Source organism: Gouania willdenowi, chromosome 3 (assembly GCF_900634775.1).
Source record: "Gouania willdenowi chromosome 3, fGouWil2.1, whole genome shotgun sequence".
NCBI classification, from domain to species: domain Eukaryota; kingdom Metazoa; phylum Chordata; class Actinopteri; order Blenniiformes; family Gobiesocidae; genus Gouania; species Gouania willdenowi.
This window is the reverse complement of record NC_041046.1, coordinates 36855939-36880954: the sequence shown is the minus strand read 5'-3', so window position 1 is coordinate 36880954 and position 25016 is coordinate 36855939. Positions and strand designations below refer to the sequence as shown.

Here is a 25016-nt window from a genome sequence, read left to right as displayed (position 1 = left end):
TTCAGGATGTTTAACATGAAGTAAAATCATTTTTTCAACTCCACTGAAATTCAGCTCACGTACTAGAACAAGTGACGTAAAAATAATTTATTAGCGCCATTTTGTGTCTGTAAACATATGAAAAGTGGTTTATGTATGTATTTATGTGTTGAACATTCCTCACAGGGATGGCAAAGATGGTACCGAGGCGTGAAATTCTCTCCCTGCTACGATAACGGGGCCCAAACAGCAACAGGCTGCTGCTCTGCTGAACTCGTATCATCATCTCTCACTCATTTAAACTAATGTTTCATAGTTTTGGGTGTGGTTTTGTAAACATGGAGCTAAACGATATCGTACAGAGTTTTTACATCTACACCAACACAAATCCACGTCAAAATGAGAAATGAAGATGTTAAACAACGGTTACGTTAATAACAATCTTACCCCACTCTCTTCCAGAGCAGCCAGCGGCTTGTTAATGCTGTTGACGAATTTATTGACGTGCTCAAAGTGTTTAGTCATCTCAGTGGCGAGCACCATGTCAATGATGGCCTGTCGTAATGTTCGATATTCATTCCTAGGAGGACCAGGACAGAAATCACATGGTATTAAGGAGGGACGTGCATGGACAGTGTGTCACCAGGAGGAGTGTGATGACGAAGCTGTTGGTTGGAAACATTAAAGCCCCCGTGGACAGCCCCTCGCCCTCCTCAGTACAGTGACAGTGGTCATGAATGGCTGCTTTGTTTTCCTTCTCCCACAGTGAAGACCAGCACATTTTCAGCTGCTCTGTTTTGAACTCAATTCCCATTTCTGCACATGTGCGTACAAAGGACGGACAATAACAGCATTTTTCAACTATGGATGTTGGGACCCCATGTGGGGTTGCTGAAATGTCTAGTAATAAGTTATATACAGTATATAACTGTATCCTATACATACACTTTCTCAAATAGAAATCTAGTCACTGTAAATAAAAAAATAAATAAAATGCAGTATGAAAATATCTGAGGTGGTGCTGGCTACTCTGTATTTGTAACACACTTTAACAAACATAATCAACAAATGAATTCTAGAAGAAGAAAAAAAATGTCTCCGAGGTCGCTGGACATTTTTTATATCAAAATACTGTAGGTTTACGACCCAAAAAAGGTAGGGGAACCTCTGTTTTAAGAAAATGGATTAATGTATTTTGTATGTAGATAATGAATTACCTGAAACCCACGTAGCAATAAAAATAAAAACCCACATTTAAAGTTCAGTTACTCAAAAGTAATCTTAGCTCATTATGAATGAGTTATCATGAGTAGTTATATAACACAAGCTTTTTGACTTCAATCTGATATCACTGGAAATACTTGTTTGGCAAAGAAACGCAAGAAATCGTGACAAGAATGACGTAAAAACACTTCTATGCATCCATCTACGGGACTCAACAACCCACAATGCAATGCGCAAAACTTTTCTGATAGAGAGAGTGTTTACGGTGAAAATCAAAACAAATTTTCGAGTGGCAATTTCAAACGTGTACATCCTTTTTGAGCATGGAACTTGAATTTATTGATCTATGAGGCCAACACTATAAAAAAGTATTATCTCCAACAGCTTTAAATAATACGGGTGTCCCAATCCGATATCGATATCGGATGTCGGTCCGATATCAGTCTAAAACTGAAAATCGATTTAGTTATTTATTTTTCAGTCATTTTTTATTTATGTTATTCAATTGTAGAATACTGTAAATATTATGTTGAAGGTAAAAATGTATGTAACCAATTGGTTAATAATAAATGGGTCAGTTTTTCTCATACCTACCGTTGCTGACTATTGTTCTTTGTTTGAGTGACATCACTTGATCAAGACTTTTCTAACATTCCACACTACAAAATAGGTAATTATTATTTTTTTATTTAAAAAAATTAAATAAATAAATAATAAAAAAAAGTAATAAAAGTATGTATGATTCATGCTGATATCGGATCAATATTGGTATCGGCCGATACGCAAGGCTGCAATATCGATATCATATCGTAAATGAAAAAGTTGTATCGGGACATCCCTATTAAATAATACCTTTAGAAGGACTCGATTGTATTTTTACTATAATTTGTCTATTTCCTGCATGATTTTATGCTATAACCATAAACATAAAAAGTGACATTATTTGTGAGGATCTTCTCCCAAAGCTTTTATACCTTTCCATGTTTTTGAAGATGTTGCACTTATCATCTTTTGTTGTGATCTGGAAGGCCAGCGCGGCGTGATGACTCTCAAGCACTGCAGTGTCATTGTAGAGAATGGCCAGTTCACTTCCTGCGTTGCACAGGAAGCTGTTTGTGCGACCTGGGTGGTCCACGTCATGCACAGTTGCAGCAATCAGGGCAGCCACCTCGTCAATGGGGTCCAAACTTTGCTGTTGACCAAAGAGTAACAAAAATGAGATAACTTCAAAAAAATAAAAAATAACCAAGAAAATCTTAATATTGCAGAAACATATTCATCATGATGGAAAAGGAATTTTCTACTATATTCATATAACGTTGCAAACAGGGTTTTGTTCAGCAAATCAAATGAACAAAGAAATGTGTAACCCTAGGGGTGCATAAAGGTACTACAGGGGCAGGAAATATTGTTTATTCAATTCTTCATCAACATGTTTTACAATTTAAAAACAACTAAAAATGCCTTTAACAGTTGGCAAAGTCGCTTTGCGCTGCAAAAAACAAAAAAACAAATAAAGATTTATACAGTCATTAAAAAAAGGCTGGGAATTAGTGTAATAAGTCAACGAATTAAAGAGAGAAGCTTCTTGTTGCTTAAAAAGCAACTCTAACCTAATAAAATGCACAGCACAAGCTTTTGTAATAAACCAACAAGAACACACACTGCTCATGGGATTTGTAGTGCTGTAGTGTGCAACTGTAATTTAGATGTTTCAGATGCTTTTTCTTGCTCATTGGGGCAAATTTGTTGCATTTCTTCTACTATTTTTTAACAATTATTATTTTACTTTCCTCCTGAAATCAATTACAACTACCTTCTCGATTACTAAAGTTTAAATTCAATTAATCACAATTACTGAGCCTTTAATAAATAACCCCCTAAAACTTAACCTTCCTCCTGTGTTAGCTCTCTGCTAGCATCTCTTATGATAATGGTTCGGTTTTGACTCTGTAAAGCTGTAAAAGACATAAAAATTGTTTCATTTGTTTCTCATCGCTTGGTTACCTTGTTGGGCTTCCTAATCAATGAAAATACTGGTAATAATATTTTTGGTGTGGGCGTCTGAGCCGTTGTTCTCTTTAAGCTGACAGAACAACATGGAAGCCCAGGAGAGTCAATAAATAAAAACAATATTGAAATAAATACCATTTTGATAATTAACAAAGAAATATATAATATGGCCATTAAATGTTAAATATGGTAATATTATTATGAAATACATTTTATTATTCTTGAATATCTAGTAATAATAATTTATTATAATTAAATATTTCATAATGATTATTTTAACATGTCATACTCTTTATTTTCTAAGATTTTATAAAATAAACTTTTTTTTTTTACAAAGTCAGTTTTCATTTCATAATGTCCTTTTCCATAACGGCCTTTTTAATAATATTATTACATTATTTAACAATTTAATGGCCATATTATATATTTGTTTATTATTTATCAAAATGATGTATATTTCAAAATGTTGTTTTTATTTATTTAATTATGACTCTTTTGGACTTCCATATTGTCAGTATACCCCTCGTCAATCTAAATGACAGGAAACATTAATATTAAACACATTTAAATAATGATTAATTACATAGGCCTATGTATAAGCCATAGAACTGTAACATGCGTCCCCAGTTTTGCTTTTAATTACATTGTAAAAAAAATCAGATTTTTGGTATTATTAGCTTTGTATATTTCAATATCTGAACTCAATTGCTTATCACGTCATAATTGCAATTAATGACCATTTACGCAATTAAAATTATAATTGACCCCAACCTTGGCAAACACCACTTGCAGAATTTATCAACCACTATAAATATTTCCTTATTTTTAAAACAATTTCAATGGAAAAGTCCTACAGACCTATTTGCAGAGAGTGAGTCGGTAACCTCGGCTGATGTAACTTCACAGATCACAGGCTAAACCAATAAAAGATCACACCAGTGACATCAGAAATAGGTTGTGGTAATCAGCTTAACCAGTTCACGCCCTCTACCAGATAGTGAGCCACTGACACACTTGGGCCAACTGTGGCTTTCTAGGATGAAGCAGGTTCACAGGGAGCACTCGACACCCAGGACTATTTGGAGCATCACACTTGATAGATAAAAATGTCTATTTCTGGAAAGTGTGTTATTGTGTCGACACCAGTGACTTAACGAGGAACTTCTGAATAGCGCAGCCTCACACCTGCCAATGTTTCACTGTGACATTCATCACTATATCGTCATTTCCAGCAATACAACTTCCCCTGAACCCAGTCACAACACTTTATTTTATTTTCTTTTTAGCAATAAAATCACCCTAGGAAGGGTGAATGGAAATCCATTTCTCAGTGTGATAATTGATGACAGAATGAACTTGAAGTCTCACATTAAATGTGAATGTTCAAACCAAATGGTTTATTACTACAGAAAAGAGCCATGAGAATAATTCAGAATGTTGGTTTTCGAGAACACATGTTCCTTATTCCTACAGTCAGTAAATTCAAAACTGCACAGATTTTATAGAAAGCAAGAAGAAATCTACTGCCAGAAAATATCCAAAATATGTTCTTCAAAAAAGAGGGTGTTATGAATTAAGGGGAAAGTTACATTTACAGTATTCAAGCAACATTGAAAAGTTTTTGTGTCAATTTGTGGGGTAAAATTATGGAACAGAACGAGTATGAGGCTAGCTAATCACCAGTTGTTTTTTTGTTTTGAGTATTACTGATTAGCTATGGACTATTGTAGACTGTTTATTGATATATGGGTAATTAATATTATTATTATTATCATCAAAAATCTAAATCGGTAATGATTAAAGGGGTAGGATTAAATAAGTTTACACTACTTCTTCTTTTGGCACATGTAAATTGAGAAGTTTAAGTGTTTGTGGATCAAATCAATGGTCTATTTCTGCTGTTGTAATTAATCATTTTTCATTTTTTAAACTATTGTTCTGTTATAATTTTACATCTTCAAAATATAGACATCAATCAATCAAGTTTGATTTGTATTCATACACTACCGGGTTGGGGTCAATTTCATTTTTCAGTTACAATTACGTTTGCAATTACCCACATTCAATTACAACTAAATTACGATTACAGTGAGCAGCATTTTTTCCCCAATTACAATTAATCACAATAACTAAGCCTGAAAAGAATAACCTAATAAAAGTTAACCTTCCTCTTGTGTTTGCTTTCTGTTATGCATCTGTTAAGATAACAGGTCCTAAATCTGCTGTAAAATACACACACAAATATTAATAATATTATTATGATCATCACCATCATCATCTAATTTCTTTCCAATCTATTGGTTACCTTGTTAGGCTTCCTAATCAACATGTTTTAATATTTTCACGGCAAATACAGTTACAAAGTCGATTATCTAAACTCAATTACGATTACGACAGCAACAGATTTTTTAAATTACACTGACAATTATAATTACGTACATAATTATAATTCATTAACAATTATAACTGACCCCAACCCAGCACTTAATCATAATAATACAGCTTCATATTTTTACCTTGACCCTCTCTTTACAGAGAAAATAGGCTGTTGCATGCAAGACATCTGCTGCATGTGAGGAGTTGTGGTAGGAGTTACTGGAGTGGTAGTTGGCCTCAATTACTTGCAGCCAGGAGCGGAGAGTAGCTTCAGGACAGTTTAGAAACTCACAGACCCCGAAGCGGGAGAAGATCTTCAGCCCCAAGTAGGTCAATGGGCTGCAAAGGGATTCAAACGCGTGTTATTCATTCATTATAAAACATACATTGGGTTATATATAACATCTGCCTTACCGTTTCATGGTTGCGGTCTCTAAATTAAAGACGTCAAAGTCCCACGAGTCTTCATTCTCCATGGTCAGCGCTATACGAGGGGGGATGTCGTTCAAAGACAGCGGGGTGATCAGGTGACTGGGTAGATGGTGGGGCTCTGAGGGAACACGTGGAACCAAAAGGAGAACTTGGAATTATTGTATGTTTCCACCAGGTTTGAGGGTCAATTACGGGTTTTTTTATTACAATTATGTCTTCAATTATCCATGTTTAATTACAACTCAATTATGATTACAGTGACAGTGAATTACAATTAAAACTAAAATTATGATTTTCCACCTGAACGTCAATTACATTCTCAATTACTAAAGTTCAAATTCAATTTCTCACCTAGGTGTAACACTGCTCTCCCTTTTTATATCTTCCCTATAATAAAATGTTTCTTACCCTTCCTTAGGGAGGGCTGCTGATGGTCACAATTAAGCAATAAAATAAATTTATTTATTGCAATAACAAAACATGCATTGCTGTCTCATAATGATTGCACTTCTTGTAGTGTTGACCTTTGACAGCATGTGCAGACAAGTAAAAAAAAGAAAAAAAACTGATTAAATTGCTCACAATTACTGAGCCTTTAATAATTAACGCCACAAAATGTGACCTTCCTCGTGTGTTAGCTTTCTGTTAGCATCTCTTATGATAACGAGTCAGTTTGGACCGATGTTTTAAATCAGCTGTAAAATACACACAAAAAATTATCTATAATATAATTTGCTTTTCATCTCTTGGTTACCTTGTTACTAGGCTTCCTAATCAATGAAAATATTGGTATTAATATTTTTCTGTCAGTGTACTCCTAGATTTAAAAAAAAAAAAAAAAATAAGTAAATGGTAAAAAAAAAAAATCTGGCAGGTAGTGGGAAAACTTGATTTTAGGGGTGTGACGATATCTCGATACGGCAATATTTTTTCGCACGATCGATTATCGATATGCTCACGCTAAGTATCAATTTTTTTTTAAGACCTTTTCTGCTTTTTCACTAAAATGTGCAGGTAGGTCTTCACATACATTTTGTCACTGTTTGTTGAAGGAACCAATATATTGTTTACTGGAATATTGCACTATAATGTTGTCACTGGTAAGAAAGACACTATTTTTTGTTTACAGAAAGCACTATTGGAAATACTTATTCATTTACATTGGTATATTGACACTTATTTACAGAAATGTTGCAGTAAAATAGTGTCACTGTTCATAGGACACTTTTTAAATTTATTGTCTCTCAGAGATATAAAATAAAAACTGTATTTTTTCACTTAATCTTTTTTTTTCCTTGTTATGTCATAGATTATCATAGATTGATTTCTGACCAATATATCAATAATCCCAGTATCGTGAGGGTGTTCCCACCCCTATCGATATTAAAGATATTTCAATAACTGTTAACTACGTATATATACTGTATAAGCCATAGAACTGTGACATGGTTCTCCAGTTTTGTGTTTAATTAAATTGTAATTGACAGTTATTTATAGAATTTTCATGCCAATTACAATTACAAAGTCAATAATCTGAACCCAGTTACAAACCAATTATGATTACAACTGCAACATTTCAATTACTATTACAATTATTATTATGTCAGTTCATTTTCAATTATGCGATTACAATTATACACAAAAAATGCTTATCAGACAAAGGTTTTAAAAGTCCATCAACATTAACTAACATTACAGTTAATATCAAACATAAAAAGAGTTCTCCATAAACTCACGTTTGGTGGAAAAGATGTACTCATTTCCTGATAATCTGCGTAAACCATCCTGTGAATAAGAGGGAAGGAGTCAGTATTCAGGATGTACAAACACTTGACTGCATGCACGCCATAAATAAATCTATCAGTCATTCTCGATGAGAGTTCAGCTCCGTGGCAACAATACGCCTTCAGCTGCACAATAACAAACAAAGGCGGAGTGAATTACTTACATATGGTTTCATAGAAAAGGCACAAAGACCAACAGCTATTAAACAATATGAATAAAAGTATGAACTTGTTGGATGCCAGGTGAAACATCAACTCTTTCCAGACATAACATTAATACGAGACCACACTGACACAAAACAAAGACATTAAAACAGTTGATGCCCGATCGACTAAACCTTAGAGTAGGAAAATTAATACTGTGCTGTTCTAATACAAAATGCTATGAAATACAATTAAAAAAATATTAAACTTGCAAAAACAAGTAAAAAGTAACTAAGTGTAACTCAAGTAGAAATATTAAAAACAAGTGGTACATTTATCAAACTGTCAAATTACATTTTTTAAAAAAACTTTTGCTTCTACAACAAATTTTGAGAAGTTCTTAATTTTTTTTTTTAAAAAAAGTTAACCACATACATCTATAAAAGTGCCCAGTATGTTTTATGAAAATAACGTGCAATCAACTTGCAAGCTAAAATGCATAGAGGAGTGAGGTAGTTTAACAAGGTCTGATGTGACTGAGCGTTTACATGCTATGCATACGTTAGCAAAATAGAAAAAAATGTTGTTGTTAAAAAATCGATTGAGACATTTTTTGGAATTGATATGATATCGCACATTAAAATATTGCAATATATCACAAAAAAAGTAAAACAAAAACACACAAAAAAGAGCAAAATACACAAAATTAATAACACACAGAATAAAAGACAACAAAAATACAATCAATTTCAAAAAGACGCAAAACAATAACAAAAACATACAAAACAAAATAAGAGTAAAATACACAAAATAACAAAAATACGCAAGCTTATTTAAAAAACACAATACCACTACAACTTTAGACAAAAAGAAAAGAAAAATGTAATAAAGGAAAACAAAAATACACAAAAGGACTTCATAAACACAAATAGCACAATTAAATTATTTATTTATTTTTTTAAAAACATGATTGAAAAAAAGGATTTGGACACGTTTTTGGATCGATACAATAATCGCGTGGTGAAATATCACAATATATCACAGAATAAGAGTAAAATACACAAAATGACTCCAAACACACAGAAAAAAAAGACAAAAAGATTTCAAAAACACAAAACAATATCAAAAACACAAAAACAAAAAAAAAACACAAACTCTTTGTTCTTTCCTGCATTAATGTTCAGTTTTCTCATTATTCTAAATACCAACATTAATTTTGATCATGTGGCGCTTAGATCAGACTTCCCATATATACAGAGCGTTACCAAGAACATCTCATTTTCCCACCACTGAAAAAAAAGGAGCCAGTAGGGATTCCTTTCACACAAGTTGTTGTGCGTCATAAAGGTCACCCTAATAACTCACCTGCATGTGTCAAACAATCTTCAATTAATGAATTTAATATTACATCTTGTCTCTCTTTGGCCAGTACTGTACACTGTGAGACTATCACCAAAACAATGGAAACACTGTGGGAAGATGAACAACGCTTCAGCTCCTCCAGTCCTGTAATTCATACCAGCTGGCTTCAACAGACTGTGTGTTGGGACGATTCTAACAGCTAATAGATCAATGAGATCACGCACGGATTTCTGCTCCCTCAGTGGAGGAATTCAACACAGCCTTCAACAGGCCTTCCTGCAGGGCCTAAAAACATGTTCTCAATGAAAAGTGTTTAAGTAGTTGCAGTAGGTAAAAACTCTGGTAAGAGAGGAATGTGATTAATTTGCCTTCTGGTATCTCAACAAAATACTAAAGTACAAAAAAACATCATTGGTAAACTTAAGGTTGACATTAAGCCATTATTATCTGTCATTAGCACATTTGGAGCTATGTTGGCATTTTTGGGTTAGGTGGAGGGATCTAGTGGGTTTAGGGTTAGGGTAATGAAAATATTCGAGCACTTCTCATTTTCGAACTCCATCAAGGTATTGATACCCTGAAGCCACACACCAAATGTGGTTGTTCTGACTTAAACGGTTTCTGAGAAAAGCTGTCCCCTTTGAAGACACCTTGAACAAAGTTAAAAACAAAAAAAGGGCAATAACTTCAGGAAAAATTATTGCACGCTTCTCATTTCGAACTCCATCAAGGTATTGATTACCTGAAGCCACACACCAAATTTGGTTGTTCTATCTTAAACAGTTTCCGAGTAAAGCTGGCCCCTTCAACTCAACCGAACTAACGGACGGAGCTCAAACCTATATCCCCCTTCCACACTTTGTGGCGGGGGATAATAATAATGACAGTGTAATGTCAGCCTTATGTTTAAAACTAAATTGTGACCCAAACGTCTGTGTCTGTGTGTCACTTGTGCCCCATTTTTACACTTTATTCTAGCAGGGACCAGCAACTCTGAGTGGGTTGAAAAGTGGGTTTAGAAGATAAATATTTATAAGAAATATAAATAGAATAATGAACTATTGCATTGAAAGTTAATCATCTGTTCTTGGCAGGATCTTAGTCACTTTTATTTAATCGCACAGTCCTCGTTTTACGGATGCGTGAGTATGTGTGTGTGTGTGTGTGTGTGTGTGTGTGTGACGGTTAGTTTGTGGGTGTGAGTCACATAGTAAAATGTTTACTTCACGAGTGAAAAAGGAAAAGGAGACAGGTTCATCTTTGACCCCAGCATTGTCTCAGGGTGGTGCTGCCTCTCCACACTGCTGCTATTTATAGATTCACCAGAAAGATGGCAGCTCCTCTATTTAGTCGTCTGAGTTTAAACTTGGAAGCCTAAAGCATAGAGGTCGGGAATCAGGATGGATTAAAATAGGAAGATCCTTCAGCTTTATTTCAAAGCTTTCTGGTTCCATCAGTGCTTATCACATCTTCTCTAAAGCAGTGGTGTTCAAATGTTTTTGGCTAAAGTACCCCTTTGTCTGACTACAACATTCTGCTCAGAATTCTGTGAAAAAGCAACTATAGAGCATAACTATGGAATGAATGAGTGGGAACACATATTTGAAATAATCTCATTTTGTAAATAAGTGGAATAAAACAGTATTTTGGCCTCCTGAATAGAATTATTTCAATAGTGTTTATCATTTCCAGTCATCTCCCGCCTGATGTGGGACCAAGACTGACCCTTGTAATTTTAGTTTATGTTGTAATAATAAAAAAAATTATATCATTATTTCATGTTTTTTGTGTCATTTTTTGTGTTTTTGGTGTATTTTTGAGTGTCGTTTTGTATATTTCTCTGTTATTACTGTGTATTTCGTAGTGATCTGGTGTGTTTTTCTGTCACTTAGTGTGTCTTTGTTGTCTTTTGTGTGTTGCTGGTTATAGTAAGTATTTTTGTCTTAGTGTGTGTGTTTTTGGTGTCATTATGTATATTTTGTAGTTGTTTGTTCTTTTTATCATTCAGCATATTTTTCTCTTATTTTGCATGTTTTTGTTGTCATTTCTGTGTGTTGTTGGTATTAGTTAAATTATTCTCTCTCAGTGTGTGTGTTTTTGATGTCCTTTTTTTGTTTTGTTATGTTGTTTAGTATGTGTGTGTGTATTTCGTAGTGCTCTTGTGTGTTATTCTCCCACTTTGTTGTCGTTTTGTGTGTTGCTGGTAATAGTAAGTATTTTTCTCTCAGTGTGTGTGTGTTTTTGGTGTAATTTTGTGTATTTTGTTGTTGTTTGTCTGTTCTTTTTATTATTTCAGTATATTTTTCTCTTATTTTGTGTGTTTTGTTGTTGTTTTTTGAGTTGCTGTTAATATTTAGTAATATCATTTTAACTGAAAATAAACATTATAAAACCCCTTATTTCTAATGCTTTCATTTGTTAATTTCCCTCTCTCTCTCAAGTACCCCTTGTAGTGCCATCACGTAGTACCCCCATTTGAGGAACACTGCTCTAAAGGACCAATACCTCTTTAGCCACAGTGTCTCCTATGAGTAGAAGCTAAAAGTAAAACCATGCTTATTCATCCCATCTAAAGAACAGGATGTTTCCAGGCCCATTGAGTTGGGAGGAAAAAAAGTTCATGTGAGTGTGACTGACTGAGGTGGGAGTTGAAGGGAGTGGGAGAAGAGACGTGTGGGGTGGGGTGGGCTTTTTCCTTTCCAGCCAACAGGAGCACAAAGGACAATCTAACACTTCCTTTGGGTTTGTTGCCAGGGCTGCCAACTTGGCACTCTTTCTACATCTAATCTTCACCGATGGCTGTCTATCTATTAATCCCTCACCGTCTATATCTTCCTTCTTGACTTAATATTTATAGATGAGAGTGGTTTTTTTTTTCATACGCAACAAAAAGGTCTTCACACACACACAGCATCACAGTTATCATATAGGATTCTATTTGTGCACAGTGGAAGGAAACTTTTGGGTGTTTCGGCTTCACTACAGGAAGTCCATACTTCTTGTTCTGAAGAGTCAACTGCTGACTTACGGTCATCAACCCTCCCACGAGGTCATTGGTATGGGGATCTTCATCCTTCGTGCCCAGCTGTGGAGAATACAGCTCAGTGGTCCTCAGGATCTCCAGGACACGATCCAAGGCTTCTGCAACAGGCATGGGGCTACTTTCCTGCGCCGCATTGATGATGTTAATAACCTGAATGATGATTAAAGAAAAAAAAACACATTTTTTAATAATAGTTATGGTAAGAGTGGATAGAATGTCAATTAAACCTCAAATGATCATAATATAATTTGTTAAATCTAAAAAAAAAAACTAGAAAAATTAATAAATACACAATTCACAACTCAGCCATAATGAAACATAAAAATAGGCACAAGGAAATAGAAAGCTTTCATTAGAAAACATCAATGTCACAACATTAACCGATTTACATCACATTGTAGCTTATTGTGCAATTAACCTCCATCTAGTGCCATGGATGAGAAGGTCATTGCTGTCCTTTTTAATGCTGATGTTACTTGGTGGAATGAAGAAAAAAAAGCAGCAATATTTGCCATGCCAGACTTTTATAGTAGCAAGTAAAACAGGACAATACAACGCACTGCTTTCATGGAAAACTACTGTGCAACACGTAACTGACAAATAAAAGATTGAACAAAACCAATTGAAAAGGATAATAGGATTTCTAATGTCTGAAATGTGGAAAAAGTACTAAAGTCTCGTCTCATCTTTCTTCTATGTCAGTTTAGCCTCATGGTACGACAGGAGTCGCTAGAAAGTAAAGGTGGGATGATGTAACGTGTGACAAGATATTGCGATATTAAAACGTCACAAGATGCATCGCTGGGGTCAGGTATAAAAAAAGAATCCACACCATCTACTACACACCAGACTGTTTGGGTTTGTAAAGTCAAATAAAAGCATGGTTATTTTTCCAACTGCAATTCTTTTTCGGTCTTTTTTCTTCTCCAAATACAATATGGTGTCATATTTTTTATATAGACGTATTTCGTATTTATCAAATTATATTGATATATAAGTATTTCATATATATCAATATAATTTCATTTTATAGCTTATTTGGTATTTAAAATATTCGCTGTTTTTGCTACTTCTCAGAACAGCATGAATTGCTGAGTGCATCCTAATCCAGAACTTCCCCTAAACAAGCCACACAACAGAACTCACTCACACGTGCTGTCCATTACAGGAGAACAAGCTAAAAGTGGCACATAATAAATGTGCCTGTGTGACATTTTGCATTAGCAAGATTTATATTGTATATCAAGGTTAGGGTCAATCATATTTTTAATTGCATAATTGATAATAAATTACAAATATGGTGTAGTTATAATTGTAATTTATACAATCTGTTGCTGTTGAAATTGTAATTGAGTTTAGATAATTGACAATTGACTTGGCATTTTTCGTCAGCAAATTAAAAATGTATTCAGTTGAAAATAGCGAGTTTTATATCTTGTATTGCCATTTTGAGAAGAAATATTGCGATATGAATTTTGGTCCATATCGCCCAGCACTTAAATGTACAAAAAATGAGCTGAGCACAATCAGTATTTATAATCTGAATTATCGTATTAATTTCACAATTTTTCTTTCTTTTACAAAATATAGCTACAATAACATAAGTATTTTTTTTTATTTTTTTCCTCAAATGCCTGGATCTAGTGGCAGACACAGGAGTAGGTGGATGGGAGCCTGCTGACATACTGTGTATATGAACATCGACAACATAAATGAAGGAGTGAATCCTTTGACAAAGGCAGGTGTAAAGTAAGAGGATGTACTAACAGAACGTATACAGGGTAGGCCGTGTGTAGTATGACGCGCTAATGGCACCAGTACCAGTGCAGTGTTTCATTTTAGCAGACAGAAGACTTACAATGAGCACCTGGGATGAGGCCAGCAAACGTGCAAGAACATAAGCTGCAGCTAATTGCACACACACAGACGCACTCGCACAAACACTTGTGAGGAGGATGACGCCTACAGGGACCGACTACAACAGTCAAATGAAACAGCAGAGGAATTGCAGTGTGACATACAAGCCCTCCCTGGAGGAAAATCACTGCATCCGACTACCCAGGCTGCAGTCTACGTAAATCCCTGATACACATGTTATTCTGGTTCAACATGTGTTTGGATTACAAATACTTATGTTACAGTAAGTGAGTTGCTTTTACGGGTACTTGTACCTTGTACTTTTTTGAGTATATTTCTAAATCAGTAAATGTACTTGTTCTTAAGTACAATTTAAAAGAAGTAATTCATTGAATTTCTACATCCAACCATGACTGAGTTTTTTGTGATGTTACATTTCATGGTTTTTTCATAAATGTTTTGTGAAGGCACGTTGAACGTAATCCATATGTTCTTAGTCAAGCCATTTCTGTAGGAAGTAAAATTTATTTGTATAGTGCTTCTCGCAGACAATAGTCAGAAAGTAGTAGAGGGTCGTCTTCTGATCGAGAGGTTGGGGGTTCGATCCCAGTACCTGACTATGTGTCGAAGTGTCCTTGGGCAAGACACTGAACCCTAAGTTGCTCCCAGTGGTCGACTAGCGCCTTGCATGGCAGTCCTGTCCCATTGGTGTGTGAATGTGAGAGTGATTGGGTGAATGAGCTGATATGTAAAGTGCTTTGGGACTGCTTCAGTGTGGTTAAAAGGCGCTATATAAATCTAGTCCATTTACCATTTACCATTAGCAAAATAAATAAAATAGATATGTATAAAAGCATGTAATCAAGTAAATAGTATAAAGTATAACAAAACAACACGAGGTCAGGTTGGACTAAAAAACAAAAACAATAAAAAAAAAAAAAGAAAAATAAAATCGCCCAGCCACGTTCTTTGGTTCAGGTTGGGTTTTCTACCTATTATGTTGTTACTCACATGGCACATTTGGCATGGCACTGTTTAAGAGTTTATAAATTAAGCCATACTTGGTGCCTGAGATTTTTATTTAATTTTTTTTTTTACTTGAATTTATTGGTGTTATTTTATTTTGAAAAAAAAAAAATGGTACATTTTGACAAACCTTTTATTTTATACAGATGACTTTGTGGAAAATAAATGAAGTTCAAATTGTGCTCATTTAATTTTATACATCAGATGTATAAATACTGTGTATATACTGTATTAAAGGAAAACATGGCAAAATTTATTACCAAAAATAAATGTGGGGGGTGAAAGTAACTAGTAACTTTTACTTTGGTTCTATTTAATTGAGCTACTTTTGACTTGTTCCTGAGTATTTTATGTATGACTTACTTGTACTTGAGTACAATTTCAATCACGGAACAGTACTTCTACTTGAGTATGATACATCAGTACTCTTTACACCTCTGCCTAATGCACACATGTCGTTTATCAGACTTCCTCTTGACATGTGCATACGTATTATGCATTTGTGCCAACTACAGCGCAGAACACTCATTTATGGATGTTAATAATAATAATAATAAGTCAAATGTATATGGCGCTTTTTTAGGACTGAAAGCTACTTTACATTAGACAAACATCATTTACTTTCTTTATTTTCTTTATTTATGTCAAAGAAAAGAAGTGTAACCTACCTTGGTGATGGGAGCCTCTATCGTCATGGAGTGGATTCGGGCCATTGATGAGTGTCTTCGCTGGGAGCTCCCTATCAACATGTAAAGATATGATGATTACACGTTTCTTACGTTGAACATTTAAATCTGAAAATAAGGTTGTAATCTGCAGTTTGATTATATTTTCCTTACAAACACGCTCTAACTATTGCGTGTAAGCGTGCGTCCAATCAACACTTGATGTAAAAAGCACAACTGGGAAGGCCTCAGAAGTGGAAATGAAACGCCCACATTTTCCATCATTTATCTCCCTTCACTCTCACCATCGCTCCCCCGAGATGTTGTGGATCTGACGTCCAGAGAGCCTTTCCTCCGATCTTTGTGCTTACTGGATTGCATGTCTGGGGACAAGAACACCATTAACACGCACACACAAATATAAACAGGTCTGGTTTTTGTCTAATTAACAGTTTCATAACATGGTTGATATATTTTCTGACAATGGCAAACTGAGAGTTTTACTTGCTGTAAGCCTGAATAAATCGGAACACTTCAGTGAGGCTTTAACTAACACTTTTGACACAAATTATTTTGGGGTGACAAACCTGAAACAAAAGTATATGAGAAAGGAAGAATGGCAGAATTTAAGCATGGGATATTGGGAATGACGGAAATGTGTATTTCCATATATTTTGGGCATATTTTCCTACAAAGTTTAAATTTTTGATTCAAAAAGTGGTAAAAAGAAATTTCTTTCTCTAAATACGTTTTGCTAATTATAAACTGCATACCATGAGCATCAGGGCCCACACTTTGAGATTTGTTGATTGAGATAGTCAGACAGGGAAATATAATTATTAATTAATACAAGTCAATTAAGTGTTTGATTTTTTAGGGAAAAATTATAAAAAATTCCCACATACTAAACATGACCCACATTTTAGATTCTAGCTGCACACATCTAAAGTTGCTTTTCTTTACTTATTTTCTTCTTGTTTGTAAATGTATCTATAAAACCAGGAAAGTACGAGTTTAGATCAGGAAAATATCCTGATTAACACATAATCAGACCTAAAAGATTTGAGCAGAACATCCTTAAAATTAACAAATAATAGATATTCAAAAAACAAAAAAAAACACAAAGTGATGCTGACAACATTACGAAAAAGAAAGTACAAACAGCTTTTTTCCTCCACATTTAGGGCCTGATACTAAAAGCCTTACTAAAAGTTTAGAAAGTTAGAGTGTAAGATTCATTGGTCATGATCGTTTGAGAACAAAAAATAAATAAATCACAAAGTAAACTTCATTTCCTCCACAGCACAGGAGAGATAATCCCCATTCTCTAACTGGGAGCTTTGTAACTTTGACATTATGGATTCTACTACATTTCCAGCCAATACTTCAATACAATGAGGGAATAAGTGCTATAAACACGTGTGTGTGTACATGTGGAGATTACATAAAAAGGCTCAGTACATTGTGTAGAAATAAGTCCCAAGTTTCCTATTTTACACTGCACAGGTTTCCCAATAAGTCTACCTCAATATTTACTGTCTGCACACAATCAGAAAATCTTATCAAAGTGAGGAAAGTAACACACTGGGGTCTGAGAGTTTATTCATGATGGTATGCAACACTCTGCCTTAAATTGAAAAATATGGAGGAAAAATAATCTTCCATTAAAAACATTGAACTCCTGTAGAAACAGATGGACTCACCTGTCTGAGACTCTGCCTGCACTCGTTCACTGGATTTATCGCTCTACACAGAAAAAAAACTAAATTAATGACTGCAAGCAAGAAATCCCCTTTTTAATTGTTAACAATCAGATACACAACTCACCTTATTATTATCATTTAAAGGCCTGTTGATAGACACATAGTGTCTGATTTTTCTGTAAAATACAAAAGCTCATCAGTAAGTACAATTTAAAACTAAGAGGATGAGATCCTTCATGCATTCCCATATCATCAAACTCAAAGACTGGGGGCCGTTCAGAGCATCCAAATCGGCCCGCAAGAGAAAGTGAAAATGACAGAAAAAACAAGAATCATTGTGTAAATGACCAAATAATTCAGTTGTAAATATCTCAGCCTATCCAAATACTTTACAGTATTTGGAGGTATTACAGATTTCCCTGCTTATATCGCATGATGGCAGTCCTTTCTAATCTGAAAATGTTGAAATAACTCATTTTTTCTAAAATAAAGCAAATGTTACTTAAATTGTACCACATCATTTCCACAAATTAAATAATATTTGGTCACCAAATCAAGGAAACTTAAAAGGCACATGACACCAGTTTTAAGTTAACACCTTGTTTTTAACACCAGCTCATTCTATGAAAAGAATCATGCTGATATCTGGTTTGTCTGTAAGAGAAAAGCTTGATTTCTGGAGGACGCTTTGAAGATGGTTACCCTTCATGTCCAGATGTGAGTAAGCCTGAGCATGAGTTGCAGACAGACATTACGCTTGATATAAACCATAAAACTGAATGAATCCTTGAAAGATATTCAAGACTGCGGCTTTTGCTGGAGCCGACACTGGTAGTGTCTGACGCTATCATTTTCTGATGACCATCAGTTGGTGAGGTCACAGAATTTGTCACGACAGCTTTCTGTGACTACCATTATAGATAGGTGTTGTGGCGAATTCTGTGCCAGAGCCATCATTACGACTCAGCATAAATTAGGAAAACTCCATTCTTAGAAGTCTTCTTACAATGAGCTGGTACACAGTATGGAGGCATCTTTGAGAGTATGATGATGATGATGATGATGATGATGCTATCTAACTACCTCGGTGTCATCTGTGTGAGCTCTCGCAAGATCCTACAAGATTACTTTATTATTACGTCTGAATGTACAAGTTGACATGAGTAAAACATTTCTTTTAAAAGTTGCGTCACCACCAATATATAGTCATTCTCTGAAAGGCAGACTGGAAATGCGTGAAAAGCAACAAAAAAGTGCAACATTTTACCTGAAGACGGACATAATAATATCAAATACTTTGTTTATTAAGGGTTTGTTAATACATTTAGCATCAACATGAAAAACAGTGTCATGTTCCCTTTAAGGGAAGATCCTGCAGAATCTGTCACATTACGCTTGGATATAGTCGGTGCAAACTAGTGCCCATTAATATTTTAACACTGAACTATAAAATGAGTTCGACACCCCTGAAGTAGAATATTTATTCGGTTCCTGGAAAGGTCATTAACATTTTGAAAATGCTGCTTGATTTCACTGTGACTCACCCTCCCTGTCCGATTACAGGTGTGATCTTCACATTTTGCTGAATGCTGTCTCCATTCTTCTTTTTGGCGTAATAAATCCCCTGCCACTCCTAGAACAAAGGACAAAGGAACATGTAAAATACAGTAACAATAGACGCTGCCAGGGTTATGGTCAATTATAATTGTAATTAATAATAATTATAATTATGGTGTAATTATAATTGCAATAAAAAAATGTTGATGTCGTAATCGTAATTAACATGTAATTCAGTTCAGATAATGGACTTTGTAATTATAATTGCCTTGAAAAATGATAAAATTGTCAATATATATATAATTTAACGCAGAACTGGGAAACTATGTCAGAGTTCTATGTACAGTTCTACACATATGGAGTTAACAGTAATTGAAATATGTTTCATATCAAGCTTTCCCACATTTTACCATTTAAACAAATATTAAAAACGATATTTTCATTGATTAGGAAGCCAAACAAAGTAACCAATAGATAGGAACAAAATTAGATGATAGATAATTGTTTTTAGTGTATTTTACAGCTGATTTAGGACCTGTTATCATTTAACATGCTAACAGAAAGCTAATACAAGACGAAAGTTAACTTTTATTAGGTTATATATTTCAGACTCGGTAATTGTGATTAATTGCAATCTAACTTTAGTAATTGAGAACATAAATAAAGATAATTGTAATTGGAAAAAATGCTGGTCACTGTAACCGTAATTGAACATGAATAATTGAAGATGTAATTGCAACCGAATAATGTTATTGACCTGCTATACATATCCAAATATACTTTAAAAAAGAACATCAAAATGTGCGTGCGGCAGCATCAGCAGTGTTAGCAGTGGGATGGACGGACAGATCTGGGGTGTCAGAGCTTTTCAGAGCCCGAAGGCGGGGACGGTCGGAGCCCGTTTCATGTCTCCCCTCCTACAGCTTGGCTTCAGCAGCTTAAAAAGAGCCTTCCTGCTGTTTGTCTGTCTGGGACTGACCTTCAATCTCTGTGTAGTAAGATTACAGCACAGCCATGAGCCGCTGTGTCTATGCACATGAAAGAGCGGCTGCACAGACACTGGCACGGGCAGGCTCACTACACTACACACGTGCACGACTCAATGCACAGACACAAAGCCAGGAGGCGAGGTCTAAAGGTGCCTGTGCACAGTGATCTATTTCTGACCAGTGTCAAACATGGCCTCAAAAATATATGAAACTTTAAAGTTCAATCTATCAAACGGTGTAAAAAACAAACAAAACAAAAACACGTGGTGTCTGAATTGTGCAAAAAGATTTAATAAAAACATCTTACCTTTCCTTTCCGTATGCAGGAGTTTATTGTTTCAAGAAGATCAGGCTTATTTTTCTCACTTTTAGGCACTTCTATTATTTCCTTCCCTATCAGCTCGCCTTGCTGGTAGCCCATGATGGACTCATAGGCAGGATTCACATACTGTAAAAGAGATACAAACTACAGCATTCAGCATATATTTAATAATATGGATCTACTGTTTAATAAAAATGTGTATATTCTGACTCATGAGTCAGACCAATACAGATTTTTGGCCTTTTTTTTTTTATCCATTTACCTTAGTATATATTAAATACAGGAGAAAACAAAATAAAGTCAAAAGAAACCTGACTGTTTACAAATATATTTAGGGGGAAGGGAAATTGATACACAAGTAAAAATGTCAGCAGAAGCTGTTCAAAGATGATTTATGTTATTGCCTTGAAGCTTTTTATGGGGATCATGTCAGCAGTATTCGCTTACAAAAAGCCTCATCCAGACAACGTGCAAATTTACAGTCAACTCTCAAGCACAATAAGAGAAACACAAAAAGGATACAGTGTTCCTATATTTAACTTGAGATCCTGTCAAATTGAACCAAACATAAACTTTAATTTGTCCAGTTATACAAATATTCACATTTCAAATTAAACTAAACATAAAATTTATGCTACAGACTAATAGCACCTATTTTTTCAAGTATTTCTACTCATCTGACTGTCAGTGAATACTAAAGATGGGACGATATATCGCGATATCAAGACCTCACAAGATGCATCATTGAGGGTACGAGTTGTGATGCGAGGGTAGAGGGAGTTGATTAAAAAAAAACCTGCATGATCTAATACACATCAGATTGTTATGTTTCTTTAAATTTTATTCCTATAGAGTTGAAAACATCAAACCTAGAGTAAGTACTGTATGTCAAGAGTTAAAGTCAAATAAAAACATGGTGTATTTTGTAACTGCACTTTTTATTTTCCTTTCTAAAAGTATTTTATTGTTATTGTGAGCCTATTATCGTCTATTGCCTAGGATCTCAGTGGGGTAAAGGTACCCCCAGGTGTACGTGAAAAAAAAAAAAAATGAAAACAGTGTGACAACATTGGAAACTAGAATATAAATAGAGCAGCAGTTAGAAGCCTCCATGCATTGCCACAAATTACACATTTCCCACTGTAAGACTGCCCTCTAGTGGTGACAGAAAAACAATCTTGTCAAAAAAAAGCGGAAATGGGGCGAGATCTACATTGCTTTGCGCTAGCCGAATGCGCTTGACGCCCTTTGCTTTAACAAACAAAAAACACTTTAACAAAAGACTTTGTGTGGAGAACAATTTAAGACTCAAACTCTCTCAAACAAGATGTATTTTTCCAAAATGAAAAAGATTATTACTGTAAATGCCAGTAGGCTAATTAATTAAATAAATTGATAATTCTGAAATAAGATAAGATGGTTTCTTGCGTGCTTACAGATTATTCTTTTTATTATTATTATTATACATTTACAAATGTCACTGTAGGGATACATTGTATACGACATTACATTATGTTTTTTGTGCATGAGTAGCTGGTTCATGGTTTCAGGTTACAGGACTGTGAAACGTTTGGGAACCACTGGACTATTGTATCGTATCTTGAAGTCAGTGTATCGTCAATTGCAGTGCTTTACGTTTGCATACATAATTTTCCTGTGATACCACACATTGTTGTATATTTAACTCCTTGAGGATTCTTTTGCTAAACCCGATCTCTTCAAAAACTAAAATATGAGCAATTTGAACAATTGTTTTGTTTGAGATTAATCAAGCTTTTCTTGGTTGAATATTGACCTGGTTCATGGTGGAACAAGAAGGTGCGAGACAAAATGTTGAAAAAAAAAAAATGGAAGAGAAATGTTTCTTTTGAACAAACCTGAATGATTTGATCTTCAGAAGTGATCTCTATAGCCTCCTGACTTTGTTCTAGCGCTGTGAAAATAGCATTGCTAGCCCTTGTGAAGAAAAACGACATTACAGGATCAGTCACTGTCATGTACAACAACAATTAGAAGAAAAAAAGAAAAAAAGTGATTATATTCATTCTAATAATAGGTAAAGCTAAAAAAAAAAATGAAATCCCGTCTTACCTCAGTTTGAACTGTGCTCGCACCTCTCCGTGCTCCAACTGTAGCAGCTCATTGTAGCAGGCCATCATGTTGGCATTTTCCACATATCTCTGAGAGGTCACAGCAACACAGGGTCAATCCCAACAACTACAGTCTCATTTTCACTCAGATTCATGCATGTGTGTGCTGTGCACCTCAAGCAAACAGATCGAATTCTGCATTTACATCCAATGTTGACACAAGGCTTTTAAAACCCATCAGTAGAATCACACAAACACAGAAAAAAAATACAGGCTTACCCTATTAAAGCCGGCATTGATCAACGGCATTACAGAGGCTTCTTCTCTGTCTGGCCTTAAAAAGAGAATGTATGCAGTGAAACATCAACACCACAAATCCTTGTTAGGAGAACGATTATTGTTTGGTGTGTGACAGGCTGCAGGCTGACAGGCCTCTAGGGAGCCAGACGTTTTAAATCCTAAATGTTTGTAACCTTTCACAGGCCAGAATGAAGAACGTGGAACATACCTTTTCACAACGGCGACTATCACAGTGTTTTCTGAAGAGTTGACCGCTCTAATCGACCTGAGTGTAAAGCAGAGGGAGCGATTTAGCCAGTGAGAAGCCCATGGCATCAAATCAATGTATTTCTCAGTTTTTCATGCTCCAATTCTCCCGAGCAGGCACAACCTAGTGGTGGAGTTCAGTGAGGCGGCCAAAGGCCTCTGAAAGAATGCAGTGTACAGGGCCACTCATCCGCCTGTGGTTTTTTCCCCAAGCCAGTGGCCATAAAGGCCCTTTAGTTCCCCATCAGAGCCCAAGCGTGTACACTAAACATATGGATCATCTAAAATGAACAGAGGTAACATACACACTGGGCAGGATAAATGAATGTTTGTAAATCTGTTTTTGGTTTGAGGCAGAGGCTAAAGATAGAGAGTGGTCTGACATGACTACACTTGCCTAGCCAGCAGCGGAGGCCGAAGGAGATCGCCATTTTGTTCTACCAAGATTGCGCTAGGGCTGGGCGATATAGACCAAAACTCATACGACAGAGTTGGGGTCAATTACATTTTTCAGTTACAATTACCCATGTTCAATTACAATTCATTTTTATCCTAGAAAGTCAATTACAATTACATTCTCAATTACTAAAGTTAAATTACAATTAATCATAATCACTAAGCCTGAAATAACCTAATAAAAGTTAACCGTCGTCTTGTGTTAGCATCTCCTAAAAGAACGGGTCCTAAATCAGCTGTAAAATACACTAAAAACAAATATCCATCATCTAATTTTTTCCTTACCTATTGATTATCTTGTTAGGCTTCCTAATCAATGAAAATATAGGTTTTAATGATTTTGGTGTGGGCGTCTGAGCCTTTTTTGTGTCAGTATCGTTAAAAACAATTGTTAAATGGTAAAATGTTGGAAAGCTTGATGTGAAACACATTTTAATAATTGTTAACTACATTTGTGTAGAACTGTACATAGAACTGTTACATGGTTCCCCAGTCTTGTGTAAAATTCTAATGAACAATTTTTATAGAATTATCATGGCAATTACAATTACAAAGTGAATTACCTAAACTCAATTACAATTTAATTACAATTACAACAGATTATTTAAATTACATTCATATTTTATCACGCCATAATTGTAATTAATTAACAATTATGCACTTACAATTATAATTGAACCCAACGCTGATATAAGATATAGATCTTGCAGACACATTTATTAACAAACAACTGTATAATATGTCCCACTTTTAGCTTGTTCTCCTATAATGGACAGCACGTGTGAGTGAGTTCTGTAGTGTGGCTTGTTTAGGGGAAGTTTTGGGTTAGGAAACTGTGCTTTTAATGATGTTCTGAAAAGAAGAGAAAGCAGTGACTCCTAAAAGAAGTATTTTGATACAAAATAAACTATAGAAACATGTATATTGATATAGGCGATATTGTAATGACAAGTTTCAGGTAATCCAAGATAGTGTAAAAAATAAATAAAACAAAATAAACATCAACAATTAGAACAATATTTTAAGGTAGTGCTGTGCAAGACTAAATATCTAAATATAAGGTAAGTAAGCACATTTTTATTTATAAAGCGCTTTTCGCAGATAGAAATCACAAAGAACAGAGGATAAATTAAAACAACAGGAGCAGCATCATGAAAAGGATAATAAAAGTTAAAATACATTTAACCAAAAGCTTTTCTGAAAAGCAAAGTCACCAAATGTTTCTTAAAAATATTCTATACAGTCAAGTTCACAGAGGGACTGGTGAAGGTCATTCCAGAGTTTGGGGGCTACAGCCTAGAACTCCATGTCTCCCGGGTTTAAAATAAGTTTTAGGGATCTTTAGGAAACCCTGGCCTAAAGACCAAAGAGTGCTCCCTGAAGTGTAGGGGCACAACAAATCAGTGATATACTGAGGGTCCTGACCATGCAACACTGGGAAAGTCAGG

At 35.0% G+C, this 25016-nt stretch overlaps 1 protein-coding gene across 1 annotated transcript in view; it reads right to left on the bottom strand.

Annotated features, from left to right (window-relative positions):
• The window catches only part of pde8a (phosphodiesterase 8A), a 71770-nt gene that overhangs the window by 3387 nt on the left and 43367 nt on the right, over positions 1–25016 (bottom strand). The window contains exons 4-19 of the mRNA XM_028436954.1: positions 23075–23131; positions 22846–22900; positions 22568–22656; positions 22354–22432; positions 20462–20602; positions 19153–19241; positions 17733–17784; positions 17609–17651; positions 16211–16288; positions 15909–15979; positions 12343–12507; positions 7761–7809; positions 6007–6142; positions 5733–5931; positions 2178–2395; positions 427–559 (exon numbers count right to left, since the gene is read on the bottom strand). Coding sequence (XP_028292755.1) covers positions 427–559; positions 2178–2395; positions 5733–5931; positions 6007–6142; positions 7761–7809; positions 12343–12507; positions 15909–15979; positions 16211–16288; positions 17609–17651; positions 17733–17784; positions 19153–19241; positions 20462–20602; positions 22354–22432; positions 22568–22656; positions 22846–22900; positions 23075–23131 — 1654 coding nt within the window. The remainder of the gene's footprint in view (positions 1–426; positions 560–2177; positions 2396–5732; positions 5932–6006; positions 6143–7760; positions 7810–12342; positions 12508–15908; positions 15980–16210; positions 16289–17608; positions 17652–17732; positions 17785–19152; positions 19242–20461; positions 20603–22353; positions 22433–22567; positions 22657–22845; positions 22901–23074; positions 23132–25016) is intronic.